This window comes from Cannabis sativa, chromosome 6 (genome assembly GCF_029168945.1).
Source record: "Cannabis sativa cultivar Pink pepper isolate KNU-18-1 chromosome 6, ASM2916894v1, whole genome shotgun sequence".
Lineage (NCBI taxonomy): Eukaryota > Viridiplantae > Streptophyta > Magnoliopsida > Rosales > Cannabaceae > Cannabis > Cannabis sativa.
This window is the reverse complement of record NC_083606.1, coordinates 22,794,612-22,816,701: the sequence shown is the minus strand read 5'-3', so window position 1 is coordinate 22,816,701 and position 22,090 is coordinate 22,794,612. Positions and strand designations below refer to the sequence as shown.

The 22,090-nt window shown below is 30.7% G+C and overlaps 1 protein-coding gene across 1 annotated transcript; it reads right to left on the bottom strand.

The window, feature by feature from the left end:
• Window positions 1-5,522: 5,522 nt before the first annotated feature.
• On the bottom strand, window positions 5,523-7,055 carry LOC115725750 (uncharacterized). The gene is made up of 2 exons (XM_030655354.2): window positions 6,484-7,055; window positions 5,523-6,244 (listed from the first exon to the last, which is right to left on the bottom strand). The coding sequence occupies exons 1-2, from the start codon at window positions 6,742-6,744 to the stop codon at window positions 5,717-5,719; spliced, it is 789 nt and encodes a 262-aa protein (XP_030511214.1). The 5' UTR covers window positions 6,745-7,055; the 3' UTR covers window positions 5,523-5,716.
• Between the last annotated feature and the right edge of the window lie 15,035 nt (window positions 7,056-22,090).

Sequence of the window (22,090 nt, the reverse complement as noted above, 5' to 3'; positions counted from 1 at the left end):
TTCATTGCTTTATTTTATTATAGTTTGATGCATTTACATATTATATATACACATTTAAAAAATAATACAAGTTTTATAATATAACTTATTACCATATTAATAGCACAAATAATTTGAACAAATTTTAAAAAAATTATTTTACATTATTTATTTAACTAAGAAGTTTTATTCTTAAATTATATGATATTTGATACAATACTTTAACTTTTTTAGTTTTCAAATAATTATAAAAAATTTAAAAACTTATTTTTTTAAAAAAAAAAAATGAAGTTCGGTTTTGGACTACAACGGCAGGTTTTTTTTTACATTTGTATAATGGTCAGTCGGTTTTTAGATTATAATCATGAAAATCGAAAACTAAATTTCAGATTTTTTTGGTATAAAAAACCGACCAAACCGACCGTTGCTCACCCCTACTTCAAGTATGCTCTGTTTCACAAGTTCGACGCCATGGATTTGCATAAGGATTCGCATGTGTTGCCTAAGGATCAGAAGAGGTATTGCCTCCACCATTAACAACGACATTCGCCATTAATGGAGGAAAGTGTTCTGATACCATGTTAGATCTGGTATTGTATCTGACCATGACGATAGAGAGAAGAAGAAGAGAGAGAGAGAGAGAGAGAGAGAGAGAGAGAGAGAGAGAGAGAGAGAGAGAGAGAGAGAGAGAGAGAGAGAGAGAGAGAGAGAGAGAGAGAGAGAGAGAGAGAGAAAGATTGAGCTAAAAGAATAGCTTAATATTATTAGAGTGAGTTACCGAGCTTTATATACAAGTTGAACCAAACAAGATACAGTTGAAAGAAATAACAAACATCTAACCAACTGTAACTGACAAAGTGACTAACTCTAACCGTCATAACTAACTATTCTCCTTTACAAGACTCAATGTTTAATTACACCAATAATAATATAATATCAAAAAAGGTATTAACCACCCACATATTTTTCTAAATAAAATTATGTAAATTTTTTTATGGGTAAATGGCGGCAAAAGTCCCAATACTTTCTTTTAGTTTCATTAAACCCCCACAACCCAAATTTCTGCGGGTAAACCCCCAAAACCACTATTCTGTTAGCAATTTACCCTTCCCGTCTAAATTTAGCTGTTAAATACCAGGTTGGCTTGTCCACGTGGACACAATATACACGTGGCATAATTTTATTAGTCCACGTAAGTAATTATATTAAAAAAATTAAAAAATTAATTTAAAATAAATAAATTTTTTTTATTTTTTTTTTCTTTTTCTTTCTTTTTCTTTCTTTTTTTCTTTCTTTTTCGTTTTCTCTCTCTCTCTCTCTCTCTCTCTCTCTCTCTCTCTCTCTCTCTCTCTCTCTCTCTCTCTCTCTCTCTCTCTCTCTCTCTCTCTCTCTCTCTCTCGATCCAGGTACATGTTGGGTTTTATGCCCTAAATAAAACTCTTTACAATCTGATTAGTTATCAATAAAAGAAATTAGAAGTGATTGATGTTTGCATAAATTTTACATGCTAATGGTTTAATATGTTTATGACATTCATACACACAAAATCAGTTAAATCCAGATCATATGTTTATTCACAATTACAGTATCGTCAACACAGTGGAATGTGATTGTGATCATATGAATCAAAAGTTTTTTTTCCCTGTTTCATCAGTGTTATTGGATTTACACTAATGTGATAATCAGCAATGATGTGTACTTACACTTGGAGTAAGTGTTATGTTCTTTCCAGGACATTAGTAAAGTATACTAGTTTCGAATGTATGGAGTATACATTGGACTGGACCGATATTGCAACTAAGTTAAGATATTACAAACTTACCGTTATACATATCTTTCCAAGTCAATATCAGTAGTTGATCTTAAGATTAAAAGAATCTAAATCCTGATATGCTTGGGCTCAACTCAGGAGTGCTATTCATGTTCTTAGATTTATTAGTTAAGCCTACTTTCGGGTCAGGGTGATACGTATATTTTGGGAACATGATAGTATGATTGAGTGGGAGTGCTGAACATAAATATGGAATCTATAGCTTCTACTGGTGTATAGAAGTTAAGTGATGATTCCCTTCGAGCTTAGCAAATAGAAGTAAATAGATGAGCTCTTGTTTACTGACTAATTATTAGATCACTAAACACCATTTACAGGTAGCTAAGTGTTTTAAGGGGCAAAATACATTGAGGGGTGAGAACGGTAAAGAAATCCCATCTCGATGTAAATCATCTATATAGAGGATCTTTAAATCACAATAAGATTATAAAAATGGTTAAATGAGATAGTATATTGGTATCGTGAAACATACAATATGCTCTATATAAGTCTGAGAGTGCAATTCTAAGTTCTAAGAGTGGATTCAACGAAGAATTAATAAGTAGGAATTTACTTGGTAAATTTGGTTCACTTATTGGAAGCTCAGCATATAGATCCATGGTCCCCATTCTAGTTGAGAACATTCTGCTTGTAAGACTCATTAATTGATTCGTGATTGATCAATTATAATTCTAAAGTTAGACTATGTCTAATTTTATGAATTTTCACTAACGCGGTGAAATTGTAAGGAAAAGAGTTTTCTAGGTTTATTTATTTATTAATAGACTTTATATGTCTAATTAATAATTAAATTAAATGACAATATTATTTAATAATCTATTTTAGTTATTAAATAATTAGTTTTGGCATTTAAAAGGTTAGAATTGGAAAATTGGCATTTTTGAGAAAATAGAGATAAAATTTGATAAAATTGCAAAATTAAGTAAGGCCCAATAACACCATATGGCCGGCCACTTAATGATGATTTTTCAAATTATTATTTTCATTATTTTAATGCCAAATAATTCTAAACCTAGACCTAGTAGTTGCCTATAAATAGAAAGTGATGGCTCAGTCAAATCACAAGTTTTCAATAACCTTTTCTGACAGAAATTTCTCTCTTCAGAAAACTGAGCCTTCCTCACTCTCTACCTTGGCTGAAATCTCTCTCTCTCTTTTCCCTTCATCTTTTTCATGACCCTAGTGAAAGAGTAAGTGCCCACACACAGCAAGCAGTAACTCAATCATAGATTGGAAGACTGTGAAGGATCAAAGCTTGAAGAAGAAGGAGATTCGGGCTCAGATCTTGATTATACTCTGCTACAGAAAGGAATCAAGGGTTAGAGATCTGAGTGGAAGGAGACATTTATTCCGCTGCATCAATGTAAGGTTTTCTTAACTTTATATGTGTTTATTTTATCGTTTTAGGAAGTTCATATTTAGGATGTTAATAAACATACTTGTGAGTAGATCTAAGATCCTGGTAAAATAATTCCCAACATTACAGACTCGCGGCCGGCGCCGTCGACGATGACCACCTTCCAGGCGCACGGCGTGCTGAAGCTTCCCCGGCCCAGGTAAGCTTCCCCGAGCCCTCTTCTCTTTCTTTCTCTCTCAGCCCTCTTCTCTATCTCTCTCTCTCTCATCCCTCTTCTCTCTCTCTCTCTCTCTCGATGATGCAGAATAGTCCAGTTGCCGTCGACGAGGACCACCGAGCCGTCCGTTGACGAGGACCACCGAGCCGGCCACGAGGACCCAACTTAGGTATCGATCACCGATACCTCTCTCTCTCATTTAGGGTTTTTCATAATTTTTCTTTGCAATAGATCTGTGTATAAATTTTTTTGGGTATTATTGTGATTTTTATTTTTCAGATCTGTAGAAAGATAATGGTTGTGGAGAAATAAATTTAGGGTTTTAAGGTTTGTGTTTTTGGACTAAAATTTTGTGTATATGTGTGTTTGTTTATTTGTTGGATTTGGATTTATTTAAATTGGTTTGTTTTGTGTATATATGTGTATATCGGGGTGGTATTTTGTTTTGATTTTTTTTTTTTGTGATTTGGATTTGAAAATAGGCGGTGGTGGTGGTGGTTTTGGCACCAGTAGGTTGTGGTGATTTTAGAGATGGTGGGTAGTGGTTTCGGTGGCTGTGAATGGTAGTGGTGGTGGTGGGCATCTGTGGTGGATGATGGTGGTGGTGGTGATGATATTTTTGAGGAGGAGTAATGGTGGTGGTGAGATAGAGAAAGAGATGAAGGAGTTAGAGAGAGAGAGAGACAGAAAAAGAAAGAAAAGAAAAAAAAAAAAATAAATAAAAAAAAAATTATTTAAAATTTTTTAATTTTAAATTAATTTTATTTTTTTTTTAATTTTTTTAATATAATTATTTACGTGGACCAATAAAATTGTGTCACGTGTATATTGTGTCTACGTGGACAAGCCAACCTTGCATTTAACAGCTAAATTTGGAGGAAAGGGTAAATTGCTAACAGAATAGTGGTTTGAGGGATTTACCCACAGAAATTTGGGTTGTGGAGGTTTAATGAAACCAAAACGAAAATATTAGGGGTTTTACCACCCTTTAATCTTTTTTTATTTACATAATTTGGCATCTTTTGTGTCATGGGGCGTTGAAATTTTTGCATCCCTCTATATTGCATCATCAACCTCTTAATTTTGGCCATTTGGAGAACATATAAATTTATATGAGATTAATATATTACTTAAAGACTTGTTGTTTTGTTTTCAAACTCTTAAAACTTCCTTGTCCTTGAACTTTGAAAATAGTTTATTACATAATGTTCTTACTTCTTAGACTTTTAGTTTGAACACATTAAAAACCTAAAGAGACACTTTATATGTTCTTAATTGTTTTGATTATTTTTTTTTTTCATAATACCATCGGTCAATCTCTTTTGTTTAGCATCCGTAATTTCCTTTTTTCTTTTTGATAATGAGCTTCCGTATTTTTTTAAAGCCTAATATGAGAAAGCTAAAAGTTACACATAGTGTCTAGTAACCTTTTATGTGTCAATATTGTTATGGGTCTCGGGTTTCATATAATTTAATGTAATAATTTTTAAAGAATATCGCTAGCCAATCACAAACGACATATTAAAGAGTGCTAAGTACCACTAGTACCCAATAACAATGCTTGCCTAATTTCCATTTCTTTCAAATTTCAATTTATATTACCATCATTTCATTTGAGTTGCTTATTTCTACAAAAATAAATAATTATAAAAATAAAAAAGGCCTATAAATAGCGATTAATTATTAAAAATTGGACCAAGTCTACTTAATTTAAAACACGCAATGCCTTGTGTCTTATTAATTTTAATATTATATATTGCTAAGTTTAGAATCACAAAATCCCTTACCCTTCTGAAGAGAAAATAAGTCAATCTTATTAATATTATTATTTTTTTTTACGTGTTAATTAATATTATTATTTATTAATTTTGAATAATGAAATCGTTTGCTTACATAAACAAAATCATATATTCAAGTTCAACAAACAAATATTATAAACATCTCAATACATAATTCTTTTTTTTTTTAATAATCAAGGACTTTTTCAGCATGTACAAAACAATTTTTTTTTTTGTACATTTTTATAAAAATCAACATAACGACCTCATAATAATCCATATATCAATCCATATAGAATTTACAGTAGCCCTTTATAAAATATGTATATATATGATTGAAAAAAAAAAAAAACAGCATGATTACGCCATCAAAAATATACTTGGATAAATTTCTCAAAGCCAATATTATCTCTTCACTTTTAAAAATAATAAAAATAAAACACACACATGTAATGTACTATGAATACCACCAATCGAAACTCTATAAGCTAAAATTATTTTATCTACACACACATTGAAAGCTCTTTAGCCTCTTTGGCAAGATATCCTTCGCCCTAAGAAATTTCTTCCTTTACAATCTTACCCTTACATTCCGAGGATTTTGACGGCGATGATGTGAATGATTTCTTCATTTGCATCCAACGTGGAATTAAGAAAAGCCATGTGGAAGTAAATAAAATAGCACAAATTCTACCCCAAAAGACCAGCACGAATAGAATTAGAAGCATCAAAACCAAACCACAATCACTACTTTTGTAACCTTTGCCGTATTCATCATCATCATCATTGACCAATTTCTTTGACTTTGACTCATCAAACGGCGTCGTTTGGGTGATCAAAGATGATGAACATGAAGAACAAAGTGTAGGATTAGTATTACAAGTATTATTACTAATACTATTAGCAATGGTTAAAGCAGATGAAGATGTAGCCAAAGCCGATGCACTTCTAGATAAAATTCTTTGTCCAAAATCAAAACCATCATTATTAGTCGATACTCGATAATTAAATCTTGCACTTTCACTTATTAACTTTGAAGATGCCTTTTTATCTAATTTCCCTTTATTGCTCTTCTTATTAGCCTGCCAATATAAAATTAATACACAATAAAAAGTTAAAAAACACTATTACTTTTTTATTTTAATTCAAAATACAAACAACAACCCATTATTTATATAATAGATCATAATGCACTTATAATTAGTTCTCATACAAAATAAAAACTGGCTTTAATTTAGACTAGCAGCAAATTAATATAAACCATCAAATAATAATTTTTATTTCTTTATTAACAAAGTAATGTACCAAGCAAAAAAATTACCGTGGATACTTCGAACAAATTAACAGCTTTCCAAGCACTGGAAAATCTACGGCTACCAACTTTCTTCATTCCCCTGCCATTTTCACCGGCTTCTTTCTCATCGGCCGCCGGCAAAACAACGTGACTACTTCCCTTCTTTCTCATAGCGATGTACGCCACAACCGGTTCAACCCGACCCGACCGATCCGAGTCAACCTCCCCCGGTCTAAAACACATGAGCAGATTACTACCCTTCTTCGACGATGACTTAGTTTTACTCATTGATTGATTCCTTGTATTTCAAAAATAGGTTTTTTTTTAGAGAGAGGAAGAAGAGAAAGCAGTAGAGACTAAAGAGGTATTAAGTTATAAAGCAATGAAAAGGTTTGTTGGGAAGGAGAGAGAGAAATATGGTGGATTTTGGAGTGGTCTGAGGAAGCAAGATAAATGTTTTTGTTTTATTTTTTGTTTTTGTTTTTATTTGAAGATGCTGAATTATATTATGGGAAATCATGGGGGTCGGTGATACCAGGACTCTTGGATTGCTCCGTTTAATGCTTAAAATGAATTTTGAGGAAACTGACCAAAACAAAACTCTTGTGTTTCTATATATGTATTAATCTATCAACATCAACACTGCTCAAATTTCTCTCCCTAAAATAACTGTCCATAATAATATTGATATTCTATGTATGCCCAAATTCAGATGCAAACAAATCAAAATTTGGATTTTTTTTTCAGAAATTTACACGGATATTAATTTTTTTTTTAAAATTTTATATTTATCAAAATTTTGAGAAACTACCTTATATTATATTTTTTTAACTTTTTTTTTTTTTTTAAATTTATGGTATAAGTTTTTAAAGTAGTTTCTCCGGTGGTTTCTATGTGAGTTGCAATATAATTTAGGTTGCCGTTAATTGCAATAGGCATTTATATGTAGAATCCCGTAAACGTACCAAAGAAAAAAAAAAACTGTTTTGAAGTGAAAAATAAAAAAGTCCCTAAAATTTTTACATTTATATTTTTCTTACTTAATTTTTTTCTTTTATACTTTTTTTTTATGAGATAATTATGCTATTATATTAAATAAGAAAGTTATAATACAATAGACATAAGAGGCAGAGGCATTTCTTCCAACCATAAACATTTAGTATATACCGAAAGAGCAAATTTTGCCAGCCAATGAACGACATAATTAGCAAATCTATAAACATGAGAGATCTGAGCTCTAAAAAAATTACACACTAAAAGAGACATATTATTTAATAAACAATGAAAATCAGAAACAAGATGTTGGGTAGAATGCAATCCTTTGACTATCAAAAGAGAATCTATCTCAATATAGTGAACATGTAGTTGAAGCTCTTGGAGCCATTACAAACTATTCATAAGTGTCAAAGCTTCTATAACTTCAAGTTTAAAGCATCCTTGAAACGGAATCGACATGGCAGCAACTATATTTCTCGCACAATTTCTTAGGATTACACCAAAACCATATTTCTGATTCATTGTGTCAACTGCAGCATCAGTATAGTTTCAGACGGCCTGAAGGGGAGTTCAACCATGAACCAGTCTGTGCATTAGACAAATCTACCGAAAGGTTACTGGAACTTGCTTTGTTCGTGACTTTCCTAGCAGCATGGAATTCATCCAAATAACAAAGAGCAAAGTAGAGAAGCACATATGCTGGTTTTGGTTTGGTACCATGCCTTTCTTTGTTTCCCTCACTCCAAATACTCCAAAGGATGGTTGCAAATTGCTCCAGCTGAAGAGAATACCATTCAGCAGAAAATTGCATGAGTAATACCTTAAGATTCTGACGGTTGGATAAAAAATCAGCAAGACAAAAGGATGAGCACTGCCACACTTGTCGAGCTCGTTTACAGAAAAAAAAAAAGAAAAGAAAAAAAGAAAAAAAAAGCATGAGTTATGGTCTCTTTCTCACGGTTACAAATAGAGTAAATTGTCGAATCAATTATGTGTCTCGTGTGGAGAATATCAGCCACTGGAAGACAATCATGGATGGCACGCCGAAGGAAAATTCGAACCTTCGAAGGTAATGACAGTCCCCAGAACTTTTTCAACCATTGAAGAGCTTGATGACCGCTAGCTGAAGGTGATTGATCTTCCAAGTGCATAGCCAAAGCATAACCAGACTTAACTGTATATATTCCATTTGATTCATGATGCCACATGAGTAAGTCTTGTTGCTCAAATAGAGTAAGCGGGGATACTAAGAATTTTGTTGACATCTGAATCCAAAAATAAAGTTCTTAAAAGAGAATGATCCCATTGTCGAGAATCCAAAAGCAAGTCTGAGACTTTCATTGTTATGTCTTGTCCTCGAAAAATCAAAGGCTTGAAGGAAGTGTAACCTGGCAGCCAAGAGTCTGAAGCACAAAGTATATTAGCACCAATACAAACCTTCTAACGGAGACCTTTAGCAAGCAATTCCTTACCCCATACAATGCCCCTCTATGTCAAGGAGGGATAAGAACCCAAATCAGCCTCCAAAAAAAATTATTTTTGAAATACCTTGGCTTTAGAACTCGGCAAAGCAGAGAAGAAGGATTAGAAAAAATTCTCCAAGCTTGCTTTGCTAATAAAGCTTGATTAAAATAGACAAAACTTTTAAAACCCATCCTACCTTCTGTTGGAAATTATTTTACCAGGATCTTAGTGTTGGAAATTATTTTACCAGGATCTTAGATCTACTCACAAGTATGTTTATTAACATCCTAAATAAGAACTTTCTAAAACGATAAATTAAACACATATAAAGTTTAAGAAACCTTACATTGGGTGCAGCGGAATAATATGACTCCTTCCGTTCAGATATCTAGCCCTTGATTCCTTTCTGTAGCAGAGCATTATCAATATCTGAACCTGGATCTCTTTCTCTGAATCTTTGATGCTGAAACTCCTTCTGTTGAATGTCTTTCTTCACGATCTTCCTCACTATGATTGAGGTATCACTTGATGTGTGTGGGCATTACTCTAATCACTAAGGATTTCGAAATTATCAAGGAAGAAGAGAGAGAGTGGTCAGCTAAAGATAGGGAGAGAGAAGGCTCAGTTTTTCTGAATCAGAAGAAGTGTAGAAATTTAAGTGTAAATTTCCTGAAGCCTTCACTATCTATTTATAGCATTCCACTAGGGTTAGGTTTGAATTATTTGGCATTAAAATAATGAAAATATCAGTTTAAATTTCCTACAAAAGTGGCTGGCCCTACACTTAGTGGATTGGGCCTTGCTTTTTGTAATTTTGTAATTTTAACACCTTTTGTATCTGATTTTCTCAAAAATACCAATTTCCTAATTCAACCATTTAAATGCCAATTCTAACTATTTAATAACTATAAATAATTATTAAATAATATTGTCATTTATCATATTTATTAATTGAACCATACAAAGTATCATAATTAACAAATATGCCCCTATAAACTCTTTCTTTACAATTTCGCCCTTACTTAGTGAAAAATTCACAAATAGACATAGTCTAATTTGAGAATTATAATTGATTAATCAAAACCAATTACATGAGTCTTACAAGCAATATTATCTCAACTAGTGGGGGGACCATGGGTCTATATAATCGAGCTTCCAATAAGTAGATCAAGAATTTAGCACTAAAATTCACTAACTTATTAATTCTTCGTTGAATCCACGCATAGAACTTAGAATTGCACTCTCAGTATATAGAATGCTCTATATGTTCCACCATATAGACACATCATTAGTTATCCATTGTTATAATCCTAATTTGATCAATGATCCTCTATATGAATGATCTACACTGTAAAGGGATTAAATTACCGTTACACCCTACAATGTATTTATTCCTTAAAACACTTGACCCCGTATAAATGATATTTCAGCTTATGTGAAATGAGTACTCCACCATTTATGTTCGTTTGGTCAAGCTCGAAGGAGATCATCCTTTGCTTACTATTCGCCAGATAGAAGCTATAGATTCCATGTTTATGCTAGCGCTCCCACTCAATTGCACTACCGTGTTCCCAAAATGTACGTATCACCCTGACCTAAAAGTAGGCTTAACTAACAAATCAAAGAACACGAATAGCCTTTCAAGATTGAGCCTAATCATAACAGGATTAAGAACATTTGATCTAGGATCAACTAGGCGATATTAACTTGAATAGATTTTACGGTAAGTTTAATTAAATCTAAGTCAAAGTTCAATATCGGTCCCTTCCGATGCATACTCCATGCATCCAACCTGAGCTTTACTTTAACCAATGTTCTGGAAAGAACATAGTATTTCTCCAAATACAAGTAAACTCTTGTTGTAGATTATCATATCGCAAAACCCCGTGTCTCGATAAATCTAGGAAACTTTATTCACATAGTCATGTTTACTTTCCAATGTGTTGACGGCACAATAAACAAAAGATCAAGTATGTGAAAAGGGTTTCAGATGAATTTATACATTATGTACATATAATCATGAAATAAATCATGTGAACCATGCAACATTAAATGTTATTTCTGATCTATATTAATAAGTAAATCTGATTATATTGAAATGAGTTTTATTTAGGGCATAAAATCCAACAAACTCCCACTTGCACTAATATAAAACAAAAAGTGCGTTTCAAATAATCTCAACACCTTGATATACAAATCAAGTGTAGTAGTAGTAAACTCCTCGTAATAGGATCTGAAAGGTTGAATTAACCACAACCTTTTCTCCACTATTACTCTTCCTTTAATCACAAAATCATTGATAATGTGAAATTCCTCTCTATATGTCTACTCTCTTGGGATACTGGATTCTATATCTTTGGCAACTACATTTGGTTAATCAGGAAATTAACAGTAGTAGTTTAAGGCAATTTGGAATGGTGCCAAAGATGTATAGAACTTTCCTTAGACTGAATAAGTACCTTTCCTGCAGCTTTAACATTCAGTCTCTCTCTGGTAGACCTAGAGACTTCAGATAGGTTTTTACACTTCTCCAAAATCACTATTCCACCCCCAGAGTAATCACCATCTTATCAGAAAGATTTTCTAGCACAAAGGCAAATTTCGAAATCTGATATGGTGTAGTCTAAGAGTTTTAAACACACCCTTATAGACTAACATATAGTTCCTCTTCTTAATCTTAAAATTTACTTGATTGTCTTCCAATGTTCTTCTCCTGGATTAATCTGATACCTACTCATTACTCCCACTCAACAGCAGGTGTCTGGTCTAAGGCATACAAAAGCATATCTAAGACCTCTCACTGTTGATGTAAGAAATTCTTTCATGGCTTTATCTTTTCTGGAATAGTTAAGACTTTTCCTTAGATAAATAAAATCTATACCTAAGAAGTTGTGAAGCTTCTATAGATTGCCATTAGAAAGAAAATGCTTCAGCATCTTTCTAAAGTAAGTTGCTTGCATTAGAGTAAGTAATTACCAGGTATACCACAAGCCATAGGTTTAGATAAACTCAAACCTATAATACTAGGAACATGAAGTTTTGTTAAGTCCATAGAATAGACTTATTAACGAAAATTTCCTTTTATGTCCTTGTAATAGAAAACTTTAGGTCATTCCATGTGAATGGATTAAACCATAGTTCTATTGGCTTTCTTCTTAGTTTCTTATCTTGACAATCCATTACTTGTTTAAACTCACAATGGATTTTAATCACTAGTGTCTCCCAAGTCATAAGAAGGTGAGTTCCTAGAAACTCTCCCACTACGACAAGGTACCGTGAATTATGTCTAAGAAAACTAAATGGTATTGATCTCTTCGGTTGTGACAAGACAGCAGAGGTAGTGGGATCATCATATGTTAAATAAGATGATAGAACACTTTTGGAATCAAGAATTAAATATCTCCTTTATTTGCTACTTGTTTTTCAGACTTAGTCATTTTCTTAGAAAAGTAGTATTTGTTTGAACAAACACTTTCTTATCTATTGACAATGGGATGGTCCACCCCTAATCACTTAGAATAGCTAACAAACCATGGTTAACAGTTCTAGCTTTTCTTAAGATTTTGATTAGATCATCCATGAATCTAGTAATGATTTACATTAAGTATACAACCATTACATCATTCTGAAATTGTATTACCATAGAAGGATTAGGCAACGACTAGTAACTAATCATCAACATGCAACTCGAAATTTCTGGGGAGGTAAGTTTGGATATAATTCAAAAATCAATTTAATGATCTTTGAACTGCATATCTACTAACTATTTCTCCACCCCTATCAGTTCGCAAGATCTTTAACCACTTACCTTAATAGTTTTAACCATTGCTAGAAATTAATGAAATTTTTCAAACATTTCAAATTTCTTGCTAAAAGGTATAATCTAGAGTTATCATTTTAAGAATACGACGAAAAACTCATATCCACCCCTGAATGTACATCCATCTGCGAATGAGATGAACTACTTTCAGTGGATATAGGCATATTAACTCTTTGCAGAGATTGATCTTGTCAAATCCACTATGAACAAGATACAAATGCCATAGATTAAGAAAAATGTGGTTGTGTCGTTTTGATGACTTAGGTATAGTTACATCAAAGAGTTCTTAGAATACTGCAAGTGGATCCTGGTCACAGAATACCTAACTCATATTCCATACAGTTTTAATCCATTGATAAAAGATGGATATTAAACACTTGAGAAAGTGTAACTGTATTGTATCTGGAATTAGAAATATAAGAAAATTTCTGTTTGGATTCTAAAATTAAAGTCAAAGACTTAAATTTATACCAAATATTATGAGTAATTCTATCTTGGACCACCACTTCTAATTTAACTCTAAGTCAGATTTGCCCATACAAGTAGGAGATTTCTAAGATTGAGGTTTTATATCAATTGGGAATAGAATTTCGGGATTATAATCATATGCGTCATTTAATTTCTTAAGAGAAAATATAGAATGACATGAAATGATTTATAGACCATTCATCCAATGATATATTATTGAGCTAATTCGAAATGAATAAGCTAAGAGGAATTAGGATAATTTCGTTTAAAATAAGAATCCAACGATGCTTCGATCAGCGAAAGACAAAGTAATCTTATTTATACAATCTTCTTGTTTCATATCGTAAAAATACTAGTCTAAGGTGTCATCAATTGATGAACAGCTAGATGTCGCATATACAATATTTATCTTTCGAGATCTAACACTATTATGTATGTCTAATGGTGAAAATCCATTAGGGATTTATCTCATTAGAAAAACAAACATGTTAGACCAACAATGAAGATTCGAAATTAAACTACAACTTAATAACAGAAAGTAACATGGTTCAATATAAATTCATACACAATTCAGAAATTATAAGCATATAGCAAGTAGGAATGACAAGTGAAAATACTAAAACATACAATCCTAAATAATTTCCAAGGTTTTTCAACAAACTGATACAGTGTCCCGTTTAGGCGAGAGTCAAAGCATCATCCATTGAATAGAGTTGTCAGCTCATCTAAAATGATAACCATTCTAGCAACCTTTTATTCGATCAAGATTGGAATTCAGCGTTGTCCCGTTTAGGCGAGAGTCAAGGCAATTCTATCTTATGAGCTTCCACCATTGTTTCATAATTTGCAAGTCAAGTATGGTCGCCACCATTAGGGTGATCCATACCATACAAAACACTTACGAACTACTTATCATGCGAGGTTAAACGGTGCGAAATTGCTAATGAACGTTCCTCCATTAGGGAGGATTACTCACTAAAACAAACGCGGTGTAAAACCCACAATGGAGATCGAATATCTTAATAATAATCAAGCTCATATTTAAAGTGAGTTGTATTTTCTTTGATTCTCTTTATTTATTCTATTTATTTTAAATATATATTTATTTAATTAAAATTTCCAATTTAGAATGAAAGAATTCTAAATATAAATTTTAATTTAATATTTATAAATTTTACTTAGATGGATATGAAAATAACATGAATTATTTCCATCTTAGTAATAATTTCCAATAAGTATTTAGAAAAAAAATATTTAAGTTGTTACAAAATTAATTTAAATTAATTTACAACTCAAATTTAATTTTCTATAAATATATATTGCATTTCGAAAAATTAAAGTATTTAAGAATACAATTTTCGAAAAATGCATGTTAAAATAAAAAATAAATCCTGGAAAAATTATTCTAATTTAATGTTGGCCCAAAATTAATTAATAAAATTAATTTACAACAAAAAATATAATTTTCCTATTTAATTAAATATATAAGAAAAATTTCAAATATTTAAGTATGATGATGAAAATCAACTTAAATATTAATTTTCTATTTAATTAAATACACTAGAAAAATACTTCAAGCAAAAATATCATCTACCTAGATTTTTCTTTGACTAATTAATTCAATTTCTAATAATATACTTTAATTCAATTTATTTTAAATTAATCAATAAATGAAAAAAATCATTGATTTAAGTTGATCCAAGAATTAATTAAAATAAATAATTAATTTACAACTTAATCTATTTTTCAAGATAAAATTCGAAATTCTAGCATTTAATAAATGCAATTTCGAAAATTGATTAATAAAATAAAGAAAAAAATATATTTTGAAAATTATTTAAATTTAGTTGAAAAAATAAATTTCAACTAAAAATAATTTTCTATTTAATTAAATGTCATGAAAAAGAAATATTTAAGTATCATGATGAAAATCAACTTAGATATTTAATTTTTCAAATTAATTAAATGTATTAAATTCAAGAAATAAATAATTAAGTGTAGAGAAGGCTTAATTATTAATTTCTAGTTTAATACTAGGAAAAATATACTTAAAATAAATTGTACCAAAATTAATTAAATAATTAATTAATTAATTTCACAATTTATAATATTTTCCTATTTAATATTAGAAATAATAAGTAGTCTAGAAATAACTATCTAGAAAATATCTTATTTGACTAAGTATCTTTTCCACAAAATTTGAAAAAATATCTAATTTAAGTTGTATTAGAAAAAAATCTAGAACTTAAATATTTTTCAAATTTAAATTTAATTAAATATCAAAAATTAAGTTGTAACCACTTAATTTGAAAATATTCCATTTTAAGTTAATATTCGAAAAGATATTAACTTAAAAAATATCTAAAGAATCTTAATAACCAATGCCTAAAATTCCTCAACTTAATTTTGAAATTTGAAATTCAAAAGATATTCAGATTTAAGTTGGTTAGTTGTAGATAACTAAATATCAACTTAAATAGGAATATTTAATGAAAATTTTAAATTAAGCTCCAGAAAGAATCTAGATGGTTATAATTCTATATTTAATTAAATACAAGAAAATACATATAGTTTAGCTTAGAATAAAAAATTCTTTAAACTATATTTTTCTTAAATTAATTTCAAAATAAATGAAATTAATTATGTTGCTAATCAATTTTAATTAGGTTAAACTAGTGTAATTAACCTAGTACAGTCATTCAAATCAGGCAAATGGGCCTTCACAATTGGGGTGGTTTGTGTGAGGGGGTGCTGGGTTCAGTATGTCGTACCCACTTCTATGGCTCCCAACTCTCACACAAGGCCCAAAAGAGAGGAATTTAACCTTAATAAGAACAACTGTTATTAATTGAATAGGCCCAAAAAACTAAATGGGCCTAAATAAATTCTATCAATAACTATGATAATTTATTTTAGCAACATTAACCTATATGCATCTATAATAAAATTAAACACATAGGCTCACACAGACACACTTTGGATGGGTCCTATCATGTTGCTAGGTCATACACAGATGAAAGAAGATTGTAAATATACCTGTTACAAATTATTATCTTGACCAAGGGAGCCATCAGATCATTAGATCTGGCAAAAAGTAACCATGGCTATTTGCAATCAAGTAATAATAGGTTTTGAAAACTTACAAACAAGCTAAAACACATACTCCTGCAACAGGATTAGATGGATAGTTGGATGTAGGATTTATTTAATTTTAAATTAAATAATTAATTTCGAAATATTATTTAATTAAATAATAATAATAATAAAAAAAATTCGAAAAAAATTTAAAAAAAATTTGAAAAATTCGAAATTTTTTTTAAAAAAAATTTATTTAAAATTAAACCTACAATTTTTGAAAAATTAGGTTTCAACCAACCTAAATATCATTTCAAAAATTTGCTAACTACTTTTAAATTTTAAATATTATTTTATAAATAAAAATTAAATAAAAAATTAGAAAAGATAAATAAATATCTTTTTCAAATTTTAAATGTAATTTAAATAAATAAAATAACAAAATTTAAAAAATTAGCAAAATATCTTATATCTATTTAAAATTACATGATTATAAATATCTTATTTTAAATTTAAATATGGTCAAAATATCTAAAAAGATTTAATTAAAAAATCTTAAAAGATAAGATATTTTTAAAATATCTTAAAAGATATTATAAATATCTTTAAAAGATATTATAAATATCTTTAAAAGATATTATAAATATCTTAAAAGATAAGATATTTTTAAATATCTTAAAAGATATTATAAATATCTTAAAATATCTGACCTTAAATTTAAAAAAAATATAATCAAATTTAAAAATAAGATAGATTTTTAAGCAAAAAAGATAAATACTAATTCTATTCAAATTCAAATTACACTAATATCTTGAATTAAATTAAAAAAAAATTAAATTAATTCAAAATGATAATTAGAATTGAATTAGGAATAGTAATAGTATATATACAAAACCATACAAAAAATTGGAAGCTAATTCCATGAAAAAGTATGAAAAATTGAAGAAAAAAGGAAAAATTCGAAACTGTACGGACAGTTCTGCGATCGCAGGAAACTATCAGCACAACCCCGATTTTGTCAAATCTTCAAAAAATCGTAACTAATTCAAATAAAATCCAAATTGAGTTCTGTAAAAGGCTAACTTGCTTAATTTTTTCCATACTATCCAATAAAAATAATTCCAGAAACGAAATCACAACTATTTTTCACGAAAATTTCACAAACATCAATCAATCATCAAATAACACTCAATACAACATGATACCATCCAAAGAACATACAAACAATCGTTTTAAAGTCCAAATTTCTTGCAAGTAAATCAATTACCATGGCTCTGAGGCCAGTTGTTGGAAATTATTTTACCAGGATCTTAGATCTACTCACAAGTATGTTTATTAACATCCTAAATAAGAACTTTCTAAAACGATAAATTAAACACATATAAAGTTTAAGAAACCTTACATTGGGTGCAGCGGAATAATATGACTCCTTCCGTTCAGATATCTAGCCCTTGATTCCTTTCTGTAGCAGAGCATTATCAATATCTGAACCTGGATCTCTTTCTCTGAATCTTTGATGCTGAAACTCCTTCTGTTGAATGTCTTTCTTCACGATCTTCCTCACTATGATTGAGGTATCACTTGATGTGTGTGGGCATTACTCTAATCACTAAGGATTTCGAAATTATCAAGGAAGAAGAGAGAGAGTGGTCAGCTAAAGATAGGGAGAGAGAAGGCTCAGTTTTTCTGAATCAGAAAAAGTGTAGAAATTTAAGTGTAAATTTCCTGAAGCCTTCACTATCTATTTATAGCATTCCACTAGGGTTAGGTTTGAATTATTTGGCATTAAAATAATGAAAATATCAGTTTAAATTTCCTACAAAAGTGGCTGGCCCTACACTTAGTGGATTGGGCCTTGCTGTTTGCAATTTTGCAATTTTGCAATTTTAACACCTTTTGTATCTGATTTTCTCAAAAATACCAATTTCCTAATTCAACCATTTAAATGCCAATTCTAACTATTTAATAACTATAAATAATTATTAAATAATATTGTCATTTATCATATTTATTAATTGAACCATACAAAGTATCATAATTAACAAATATGCCCCTATAAACTCTTTCTTTACAATTTCGCCCTTACTTAGTGAAAAATTCACAAATAGACATAGTCTAATTTGAGAATTATAATTGATTAATCAAAACCAATTACATGAGTCTTACAAGCAATATTATCTCAACTAGTGGGGGGACCATGGGTCTATATAACTGAGCTTCCAATAAGTAGATCAAGAATTTAGCACTAAAATTCACTAACTTATTAATTCTTCGTTGAATCCACGCATAGAACTTAGAATTGCACTCTCAGTATATAGAATGCTCTATATGTTCCACCATATAGACACATCATTAGTTATCCATTGTTATAATCCTAATTTGATCAATGATCCTCTATATGAATGATCTACACTGTAAAGGGATTAAATTACCGTTACACCCTACAATGTATTTATTCCTTAAAACACTTGACCCCGTATAAATGATATTTCAGCTTATGTGAAATGAGTACTCCACCATTTATGTTCGTTTGGTCAAGCTCGAAGGAGATCATCCTTTGCTTATAATTCGCCAGATAGAAGCTATAGATTCCATGTTTATGCTAGCGCTCCCACTCAATTGCACTACCGTGTTCCCAAAATGTACGTATCACCCTGACCTAAAAGTAGGCTTAACTAACAAATCAAAGAACACGAATAGCCTTTCAAGATTGAGCCTAATCATAACAGGATTAAGAACATTTGATCTAGGATCAACTAGGCGATATTGACTTGAATAGATCTTACGGTAAGTTTAATTAAATCTAAGTCAAAGTTCAATATCGGTCCCTTCCGATGCATACTCCATGCATCCAACCTGAGCTTTACTTTAACCAATGTTCTGGAAAGAACATAGTATTTCTCCAAATACAAGTAAACTCTTGTTGTAGATTATCATATCAGTAAAACCCTGTGTCTGATAAATCTAGGAAACTTTATTCACATAGTCATGTTTACTTTCCAATGTGTTGACGGCACAATAAACAGGATCAAGTATGTGAAAAGGGTTTCAGATGAATTTATACATTATGTACATATAATCATGAAATAAATCATGTGAACCATGCAACATTAAATGTTATTTCTGATCTATATTAATAAGTAAATCTAATTATATTGAAATGAGTTTTATTTAGGGCATAAAATCCCACACTTAGATCTACTCACAAGTATGTTGATTAACACCCTAAATATGAACTTTCTAAAACGATGAAATAAACACATATAAAGTTTAGGAAACCTTACATTGGGTGCAGCGGAATTAAATGACTCCTTCCGTTCAGATATCTAGCCCTTGATTCCTTTCTGTAGCAGAGCATTATCAATATCTGAACCTGGATCTCTTTCTCTGAATCTTTGATGCTGAAACTCCTTTTGCTGAATGTCTTTCTTCACGATCTTCCTCACTATGATTGAGGTATCACTTGCTGTGTGTGGGCACTACTCATACACTAAGGATTTTCGAAATTGAAGGAAGAAGAAAGAGAAAGTGGGTTCGGCCAAAGATAGGGAGAGAGAGAGGCTCAGTTTTTTCTGAATCAGAATTGTCAGAAGAAAAGTGTAATTTTCCTGAAGCCTTCACTATCTATTTATAGCATTCCACTAGGGTTAGGTTTGAATTATTTGGCATTAAAATAATGAAAATATTAGAGGGAAAAACCCTACAAAAGTGGCCGGCCCTATACTAGTGGATTTGGGCCTCACTTTTTGCAATTTTACAGTTTTATCTTTTCTGCATCTGATTTTCTGAAAATACCAATTTTCTAATTCAACCATTTAAATGCCAATTCTAACTATTTAATAACTATAAATAATTATTAAATAATATTGTCATTTATCATATTTATTAATTGAACCATACAAAGTATCATAATTAACAAATATGCCCCTATAAACTCTTTCTTTATAATTTCGCCCTTACTTAGTGAAAAATTTCACAAATAGACATAGTCTAATTTGAGAATTATAATTGATTAATCAAAACCAATTATATGAGTCTTACAAGCAATATTATCTCAACTAGTGCGGGGACCACGGGTCTATATAACCGAGCTTCCAATAAGTAGATCAAGAATTTAGCACTAAAATTCACTAACTTATTAATTCTTCGTTGAATCTACGCATAGAACTTAGAATTGCACTCTCAGTATATAGAATGCTCTATATGTTCCACCATATAGATGCATCATTAGTTATCCATTGTTATAATCCTAATGTGATCAATGATCCTCTATATGAATGATCTACACTGTAAAGGGATTAAATTACCGTTACACCCTACAATGTATCTATTCCTTAAAACACTTGACCCCGTATAAATGATATTTCAGCTTATGTGAAATGAGTACTCCACCATTTATGTTCGTTTGGTCAAGCTTGAAGGAGATCATTCTTTGCTTACTATTCGCCAGATAGAAGCTATAGATTCCATGTTTATGCTAGCGCTCCCACTCAATTGCACTACCGTGTTCCCACAATGTACGTATCACCCTGACCTAAAAGTAGGCTTAACTAACAAATCAAAGAACACGAATAGCCTCTCGAGATTGAGCCTAATCATAACAGGATTAAGAACATTTGATCTAGGATCAACTAGGCGATATTGACTTGAATAGATATTACGGTAAGTTTAATAAATCTAAGTGAAAGTTCAATATCGATCCCTTCCGATGCATACTCCATGCATCCAACCTGAGCTTTACTTTAGCCAATGCTCTGGAAAGAACATAGCACTTCTCCAAATGCAAGTAAACTCTTGTTGTAGATTATCATATCAGTAAAACCCTATGTCTGATAAATCTAGGAAACTTTATTCACATAGTCATGCTTACTTTCCAATGTGTTGACGGCACAATAAACAGGATCAAGTATGTGAAAAGGGTTTCAGATGAATTTATACATTATGTACATATAATCATGAAATAAATCATGTGAACCATGCAAGTTTAAATGTTATTTCTGATCTATATTAATAAGTAAATTTGATTATATTGAAATGAGTTTTATTTAGGGCATAAAACCCAACAAACTCCCACTTGCACTAATATAAAACAAAAAGTGCATTTCAAATAATCTCAACACCTTGATATACAAATCAAGTGTAGTAGTAGTAAACTCCTCGTAATAGGATCTGAAAGGTTGAATTAACCACAACCTTTTCTCCACCATTACTCTTCCTTAATCACAAAATTATTGATATTGTGAAATTCCTCTCTATATGTCTACTCTCTTGGGATACTGGATTCTATATCTTTGGCAATTATTTTTGGTTAATCAGGAAATTAACACTAGTAGTTTAAGGCAAATTGGAATGATGCCAAAAATGTATAGAACTTTCCTTAGAGTGAATAAGTACCTTTCCTGTAACTTTAACATTCAGTCCCTTCCTGGTAGATCTAGAGACTTCAGATAGGTTTTTACACTTCTCCAAAATCACTATTCCACCCCCAGAGTAACCAACATCTTATCAGAAAGATTTTCTAGCACTAAGGCAAATTTCGAAATCTGATATGGTGTAGTCTAAGAGTTTTAAACACACCCTTATAGACTAACATATAGTTCCTCTTCTTAATCTTAAGATTTACTTGATTGTCTTCCAATGTTCTTCTCCCGGATTAATCTGATACCTACTCATTACTCCCACTCAACAGCAGGTGTCTGGTCTAAGGCATACGAAAGCATATCTAAGACCTCTCACTGTTGATATAAGAAATTCTTTCATGGCTTTATCTTTTCTGGAATAGTTGAGACTTTTCCTTAGATAAATAAAATC